At 40.7% G+C, this 8424-nt stretch overlaps 1 protein-coding gene across 3 annotated transcripts; it reads right to left on the minus strand.

Annotated features, from left to right (window-relative positions):
* Positions 1-3395: 3395 nt before the first annotated feature.
* On the minus strand, positions 3396-8167 carry LOC114792024 (prolyl 4-hydroxylase subunit alpha-2). 3 transcript variants are annotated; one of them, XM_028982760.1, is made up of 15 exons: positions 7904-8167; positions 7712-7803; positions 7273-7369; positions 6763-6920; positions 6166-6303; positions 5850-6089; positions 5612-5766; positions 5314-5490; positions 5090-5160; positions 4900-4999; positions 4703-4753; positions 4574-4633; positions 4413-4481; positions 3866-3962; positions 3396-3639 (listed from the first exon to the last, which is right to left on the minus strand). In XM_028982760.1, exons 2-15 carry the CDS (start codon positions 7797-7799, stop codon positions 3569-3571), a joined length of 1572 nt encoding a protein of 523 aa, XP_028838593.1. In that variant the 5' UTR covers positions 7800-7803; positions 7904-8167; the 3' UTR covers positions 3396-3568. The 3 variants fall into 3 exon arrangements, with proteins under 3 accessions (XP_028838593.1, XP_028838594.1, XP_028838592.1); XM_028982761.1 differs by having other exon boundaries at positions 7273-7365; positions 7712-7819; XM_028982759.1 differs by having other exon boundaries at positions 7712-7819.
* Between the last annotated feature and the right edge of the window lie 257 nt (positions 8168-8424).

Below are 8424 nucleotides of genomic sequence, written 5' to 3' on the forward strand. Positions count from 1 at the left end.
CCCTAGTGGTAAGAAAAAGTCCAAGGCCCAGACCCTTCCTCCACTGAGGTTGTTTGGTGAGCTACATCAAGGAAATTACGGAATATATAGATTATGTGTTATGATGTCATACTGAGGTGGTACATTAGAGTTCCAGCAGTTCAGCATCACGTGGAATCAGCAGGTGGCTACAAGTCATTTTAAAGCAATGAAACATGGAATGAAACCAAGACTGCATTGATCAAAATTATTTGATGCACCACAAACAACAGAATTCAACCATATGGGATGCAACTCACCCAAACAATTATCATGTTGATTCTATGGATCCCTTCTTATTTCTTCATTCTTTCCCTCTCCATGGATATGGAGTAGAAATTGTCCATCTGAACATCTCCAAAGATGCACAGGCCCAAATATGTTGATTGCTCTGGTGTCGTTTAGAGCAGAGCTGTGTCTTCATTCAACTTTCAGCGGTTGTACCTACACACGTCAGGGACGTCCTGGTGTGAACACCAGCCACATGTCCTGCTGTCATATTTTCACTTTTTTCATTGGTCCTCATTGAGGGCAGTGGAGGCCTAGCAGTTAAGGAAGCGGCCCCGTAATCAGAAGGTTGCCGGTTCCTATCCCGATCCGCCAAGGTACCACTGAGGTGCCACTGAGCAAAGCACCGTCCCCACACACTGCTCCCCAGGCGCCGGTCATGGCTGCCCACTGCTCACTCAGGGTGATGGGTTAAATGCAGAGGACAAATTTCACTGTGTGCACCGTGTGCTGTGCTGCTGTGTATCACATGTGACAATCACTTCACTTTATTTATTATCATTGCTCTTGCCATCGTCTGGCATCCAATAAAATAACCGGCTGTGCCTTTGCTGTGCTATGCTAGATTGTAACTGGTGAGTTGTTGTCACGATCCGGTCCGAAATGGGGTTTCATTGTTGTCATGTGTAATGTTCCCTAATCGTTCTCACCTGTGTTAATTGTATAAAGCTGCCCTGTTTGTTTCTGTTCGCCATCAGGTCTTTAACGTTATGTTCCGTGTTCACCAGTGTCTATGTCTCGGATGTCTCCCCTGTCTTGTGCTTCACCAATTAACCCTGGTTTTGTGATGTCAGGTGAAAGCGTCCTTCATTCCACGTCTTCCTCGTCACTCTTCATCCTCCTCTCCGTTCACCCGCTGCGTCATGCCCGCATGGACGTGACAGTTGTGGTAATCAGAGACGAGTTTGAAAGCTGTAAAATCCAGTACCAGCATCAGACGTCTTAGCACAACCTTAAGTGTAGCATTGTTTAAAAATGTAGACATATTGAAAATTCATTTACATTCTCATCAGCAACAATGTCTATGGCTGCTGCCCTGGAAATAATCAAGTGGCAAAACCGGAGGCATCCTACCATCTTCGGAACATCTCATCTTTTCAATCTTTTAACCAATATACAGAGTACCAATGAGCACTTGGGTCATCAGCACCTTTCAGGTTCAAGCACCATGCCAGTCTCAAAGTGAAATTGAAGTGATTGTCATTGTGGAACATGGCAGTACTGCACACAATGAAATGTGGTCTCTGCATTTAACCCATCACCTTGGTAAGCAGTGGGCAGCCATGACAGGCGCCCGTGGAGCAGTGTGTGGCAGTTCAGGAATCGAACTGGCAACCTTCCAATTATGGGTCAGCTTTCTTACCTGTTAGGCCAAATAAACCAGTGCCCTGGCCAATGATAGGAATAGGACGATGTCCATGTAGAATGACAAGTGTGTGGAAGTCAGTGTCACGATTGGGTGCACCTTGAGATGCCTTATACATCGATAATTAAATAATTAAATATCATGAATGTCATCAATTAATACAAACATAATTAATGAATTAAATATTACATAAATTCTATTGAAATAATATGGAACTAAAAGCATTATTTAAACATGTCACATTGAAATATTTTAGCGTGCTGACAAACTTATACACCAAGACCTTTTCTCCACAAAAATACAGTTGTTGCTGAACTGGTGGACAAATTGAGGAAGACAAGAATCCAAGCTGCTCTTCAAGGGCACTGCTTTGCTGGGGCTGGAGATGTTGAGTGTGATGTCTTCACTGGAAGAAAGCTATGTGCATTCAAGTCCTGTCATGTATGTCTGCTCTCTTACTGTGAAACACATTTAATGATGTGTGTTCACACTGAAACCAACACAGGAGAAAAACATACTCTTTGATATTTTGTCAAACTGAGAGGAAACATCTCTCCAATGGATGAACACAAAAATCATGATTTGGTCTTAGCTGCTGCATTAAACAAGGAACAAGGTAAAAAACAGAGAAATTGTTTATTTGTAAAATACATCTTATTCGCTTTCTCTTATTACAATTGAAAGAATTAACATTTACCTTAATTTAAAGCCACTACAAAAGAATAGATGCTGGAATTGTTGAAACAACACTCATAAACAACAGCCTAACTTGTCTCAATTAGGAATAGTGCTGATGTACTGTGGGGAAAATAAGTATTTGATGCACTGCCAATTTTTAAAATGTTCTCATTTACAAAGAATGGAGAGCTCTGTAAGCTTCACTGTAAGACAGAATTTACAAAAGAAAGCATGATTTTTAAATAATTGTTTTGCATTGCATAACATATGTACCGTACAATAGAAAAATATTTACTTAATATTTGGTACAGAAACTATTACTGAGGTCAGACATTTCTTGACCAGGTTTGCATGCACTGCAGCATGGATTTTGTCCCACTCCTCCATACAGATGTTCTCCAGATCTTTCAGGTTGCAGGGCTGTTGCTGGGCCCTCCATAGATTGGGTTCAGGTCTGGAGACTCCATGACCTTGAAATATTTTTTAACGAGCCACTTCTTGGTTGTAAGATTGCAAATTTCCCACTTGTGGGACTAATAAAGGATCATCTTATCTTATCTCTTATCTTGGGCTGGCTGTGTGTTTCTGGCCATTGTCATGCTGGAAGAGCCAGCCATGACCTATCTTCAATGCTCTTACTGAGGAAAAGAGGTTGTTGGCCAAAATCTTGTGATATCTGGCTATTCTGTCCTTCATGCGGTGCAGTCATCCTGTTGCCTGGCAGAAAAGCAGCCTCAAAGCATGATGATTCCACCCCCATAAAGTGTTCCCCAAAATGGTGTTGTTGGGATTGTACTCATCCTTCTTCTTCCTCCACCGCAGTGAGTGGAGTTCAAACAGGACACGTTCTATTTCCGTCTCAACCAACCACATTACCTTCTCTGTGGTTTTTGAACATGTAGCAGTCTTGCAAATGCTGAATAATAAAATTGAATGTGTATAGTCTTACAAATTGTGTAAACTTTATTAAGCTCAACACCATTAAAATGAGTTAGAATATACACTGACATTTCCTCTTATCTTTTTTTTTTTTTTCGAATCCACATTTAACATGACAAGTTCTGATTCCACAGAAGAGCTAAATAATCATGTAGTTTAACATGGTGTGTAGGAGAAACAGTTAATTAAGTGAGCTGCTGACAAATAAGAGGCTTCCTACAATTAATTTACACACACAATGGATGGTAAAACACAAAAAAACAACCCCTTTCCCGTCGCTCACTCTGTGTGAGATAATGAACACCTTCTTCTGAACTCTTGCCCGTGTGCCCGAATCCATTTGTTTGCCACTGAAATGACATTATTAAAATGTTTACTTTGCATTATTATTTTTCATTCTTTTTTTTTATTCACATTTAAGATGGACAGACATGCATTGGAAGGTGACACGTTTTATACATTTTTGCTTCAACACAACACTTGTTCTTAGATTTGTTTCGACATTGCGCAGAAGCAACAAGACTGAACATGAAATCAGTGAACTCTGTCTGAGTATTAAATTCAAACGCAGCTTACCCCATTTGTTTCCTACAAACACTGGGCAGGCAGCGTGGAGGGTGTTAGCATCCTCCTCCCCATTTTGTAAAAGGTTGAACCAAACCACAGCAGAACCCTGAAAAAAACGGGGGGAGACTTTAATAAAACAAGTGTTCTTGTTTCAAGTGAATGAGCCTTAGGATGATGATTAACCAACATTGGCTCTGTTGGGTTCATTTCCATTATGAAAGTGAAAGTGAAGTTTTGTCATTGTGATACACTGCAGCACAGCTCACGGTGACACAACGAAATGTGTGGTCTGCTTTTAACCATCACCCTTGGTGAGCAATGGGCAGCCATGACAGGCGCCCGGGGAGCAGTGTGCGGGGACGGTGCTTTGCTCAGTGGCACCTTGGTGGATCGGGATACAAATCGGCAACCTTCTGGTTTTCGGGGAAGCTTCCTTAACCGCTAGGCCACCAATGGCCTTTACTTCACTTTACTTCAAGCTGTAGGTTGACGAGCTGACTATATTAATATATCTAGATTTATTTCAAATGTCCTGTGGGAATCTATGTGTGTTTACCTTCTGTGGTTTTAAAGCAGCTCCTATTGCAGGAAACACAGTGGCCCCTCCGATTTCAACATCACTCATCTGGGTTGCATCAGAGGAGATCATGGATCATTTTCAGACACCGCACATGACGGGACATTTAAATTCAATCCAGACCAAGTCACGGCACTTACATAGATCAGCACAGTGGCGATTCGACCTCCTTTAAGCTCAAACTCAGTGTCGCCTGTCAACTATGGAGGACAAGTCCTGTGGTTAGCGAGAATCATTCAGCCAGAGCGCATCTTACATCTCAGGCTTACCTTAGAATCGAAATGTGGCTCATATTGCCCTCCTATGCCATAGTTAGCTACCTTAAAAAAAAGTGTTCAAATGTAAATGTGTTCCAGCAAACTAGTTAATGAGTGAGTTTTTCACTTCACTTTGACTTTAAGTATTGTAGTTACTGTAGTTAATACAGTAAGTGCTGCATAAAGTATATGTCCTGTCCTGGGACTACCTGGAGGATCTCAGCCGATGCCATGTCCAGACCCGTCACATCTGCCACCCTCTGAGTCACATGGACAACAACAGGGTCCTCATCCTCTGCAAGCCAAGCACTGAGACACATAGAAGTAAATACTTTAATAGCTGTATCATTTCATCAAATACGATTTAGCATTTAATTGGAAGGAAATGCAAAATTGCACCTTTTTGAAACTCTGAACTCTGTTGAATACTTGTTCCCTGTAGAGTGATCTACGACCTTTGCCCTTGCAAGCTTTTAAAAATTAATAAAATCGAACATACAAACGGTAAATTCAATCAGTAATAATAAATAAGCATTTTTATTTTTAAAAGAGTATCTCTGACCCTAATTCTGATGACACATTATGTAGTATACAGTTCATTATGCATAATTATGCATTTTCACCTTTGGTCTGGCAAGCGTCTTTATAATTTCTATTTCCTTATCAGACATCAGCTCATGATATCTAATGATTCGTGGATGATCCCACTCGTCCTCTTCTTTGACAGGAGCATAAATTAAACGAGCGTTCCCACCGCCAGAGCTGTACCGGCAGAACAGTCTTCTTCTTCGCTTGTCCGTCTGTCATTAGCACACAGGACAAATAAAAAAAGTAATGCTGTGTTGTATCTTTTCACTTAACAATTCTGTCTCTTGGTTTGTAAAAACACTTGAATTCATGAAAAACGCAAGAGTTAATTGCCATTTTGGATCCTTCTCCTCTGCATAAAGCCTCATAGGACATGTTGTGCATAATGCTCAAATCAAACGGGTTTTTGTAGCCATTTGGGGTCAGAACACTCTCTTTCAGGCTCTTGTAGTGTGCAAACTGGGCCAGAGTCAGGAGGTCACTGGAATCTGTGTGGAGCAGAGTGATTGTAGGAGCTCATAACTAGTCAAGCTAAAAGATAACATGTTATATGGTTTATATGGTCACCTACCCTGCTCTAAAATCTGCTGAGTAAGGTTTAGAGCCACAGGTAAAACTCCCATCTGAAAAGAAAGGGGTGCGAGAATGCGAAGGACCTCCATCTTCGAGACCTCTGATTCTACACCTTCGTCCAACTGTCTCAGCGTCTCCTGCATCCACAGGAAGGCGTACTGGTACTTCCAGTTTTGATGTGCAACCGTGGCAATGTGAAACATTTCATCTGGATCCAGAGCCCCTGTACCCACTAGTCCTGTAAACAGCCATCACTCAGTTCTGTTTCCAGTATTATCAGTCTCAATAGATGCCACACAAGTTCACAGTCCCACCTGGCACCCCTCCTTTCATAACGCTTTCAGGATGAAGGTGGTATGTCTCTTGCAGTCTGACCAGACCCAGGGCCACCCCATCCACATCACCGTCACTAGGGAGACCCTGGGATTTCTGCTTCAGAACCCCCAGGAAATCTGTAAACAGAATTAACAGGCAATAACGCATTATGAGCTAAGAAAGCAGTTCTTCTCTTAGTTACACTAAAACCCAGATATATTTGGACATTAGTAACAAAATAGTTAGGAAATATGACACTGCTCATGAAATTTCACCGTGTTATAAGTTGATCTTACATTTACATTTACAGCATTTATCAGACGCCCTTATCCAGAGCGACTTACAATTAGTAGTTACAGGGGACAGTCCCCCTGGAGCAACTTAGGGTTAAGTGTCTTGCTCAGGCACAATGGTAGTAAGTGGGATTTGAACCTGGGTCTTCTGGTTCATAGGAGAGTGTCTTACCCCTAGGCTACTACCAAATCTTGACACTTATTGTAGACCTTAACGTGAAAATGTTAGATAAAAAGAAAAGCAACATTTTATATTAATATTATCGCACAGACAATGCAATCCAGTGAATTAGCTCACTGTACCCTGAGATGAACTGTTGGTTGTGATTTCCTCCACCAGCTTCCATTTTTTCCTCAAGCCTCTCACCAGTTTGTAAGCTTTGAAAGGGTTGCTTATATGTCTCTCCAATTCTTCTATGGAATCTTCAGAGACTAAAGTCTCCACTGGGCACGAGAGCATTCTGTTACAAGCAATTGAATTACATTTATTAGCTGCATAATAAGCAATCTGCTTAGGTTAATATCAAATTATATTTACATTTACAGCACTTATCCAGAGTGACTTACAGTCAGTAGTTACGGGGACAGTACCCCCTGGAGCAATTTAGGGTTAAGTGTCTTGCTCAGGGACACAATGGTAGTAAGTGGGGTTTGAACCTGGGTCTTCTGGTTCATAGGAGAGTGTGTTAACCACTAGGCTACTTAGACCACTACCACATTCAAAACGTTGAGTCCAGCAGGCAACAAAAACAGTAGGTGAAGGGACAGTGATGACTTTTCATAAGAACACCCATCTGCTCGCTGTTCTCACACCTTTTGAGGTTCTCTAAGCGGGTTTCTTCAGCTGCTATGTAAGCACCCAATGTCTCCATGAGTTCTTTCTCCATCACAATAAGTTCAGTCATGCTGTCTACCAACAAAAAACAAAAGGATCTTTGGCAAATTACTGAATTCTAAATAAATGACCATAATTAATCAATTTAACCAGTAATGTATTCCATTACAGTAAATAAACTATACATTCTGAATACTTTTAGAATCCATGTAAAATACATTTTGAAATGCATGTGTAAAACAGCTGTGCTGCATCATAATTTGTTAGTTGCGTCAACAAGACTAAAATATAAACACATATATAATTATTCCTGACTGCCAAATACATCATACATGCATAATATTGCATAGAAATTGTTTGTGTGGTAGAAACACTTCAGGTGACAAGCAGAGATGGATTTACTAGATTTAACTGTACCTGTAGAGGAGTAAAATTCAGTCTGCTCTTCACACAAGATCCCATGAATCAGAAGGAACAAAATGTGCCACTCCAGGTTCATGTTCATCAGACTAGATGAGAGTGCCACTGTCAGGCACCAAACTATTAGCTTTTAACACTCTCTGCAGTTCGAATCAACAATGAGTCAATTTTACAAAAGATAGTTCTTACCTTTAACACGATTCAGTGTTGGAAACTGGCTAACCCAGCATGAAACTCAGCTCAACTAGGCAACTGTCCTCTTCGGCTACTCATCTGAGGTATTACTCAATTCTTGGCTCATGTTTAGGACCTTTTTTTTTTTAGAAAACTATTTGCCTCGGATTACCCAAGATGAACAACCAAATTAGCAAATGTCAAGTCTGTTGAGAAAAGCGCATCTTCTTTAATCCAGTTGGGCAGTTTAAAATGAGTCAGTGCAGTCGGCAAGTGCAGACACCGCCCAAATTGTCAAAACCTCATGCTTCTGTACACCTGAAACTAAAAGGGTAGTGTCTAATATTTCACAATATGTTGTTCAAATACATGTAATACTGTGACCTTAAGCTTATAATTATTTGACTTAACTACAAAATAAGTAAGTAAGAAGTATTTAAAGTGAATAGTGACCAACACGTCAGGGTTTAAGGCACTAAATAATAACACATTATTATTGTTATTAGGATGACAATTTTAACGCTGACATTGTGTGT

This window comes from Denticeps clupeoides, chromosome 6 (genome assembly GCF_900700375.1).
Source record: "Denticeps clupeoides chromosome 6, fDenClu1.1, whole genome shotgun sequence".
NCBI lineage: Eukaryota > Metazoa > Chordata > Actinopteri > Clupeiformes > Denticipitidae > Denticeps > Denticeps clupeoides.

What these genes read in the sequence shown, in the direction of transcription:
- LOC114792024 (XM_028982760.1), bottom strand. Translation starts at nt 7,799, where the DNA reads ATGAACATGAACCTGGAGTGGCACATTTTGTTCCTTCTGATTCATGGG. An exon ending in GAGTTCAGAGTTTCAAAAAG is followed by an intron (nt 5,000 to 5,089) that starts GTGCAATTTTGC and finishes TATGTGTCTCAG; the next exon opens with TGCTTGGCTTGCAGAGGATG. An exon ending in TCGCCACTGTGCTGATCTAT is followed by an intron (nt 4,482 to 4,573) that starts GTAAGTGCCGTG and finishes GATGCAACCCAG; the next exon opens with ATGAGTGATGTTGAAATCGG.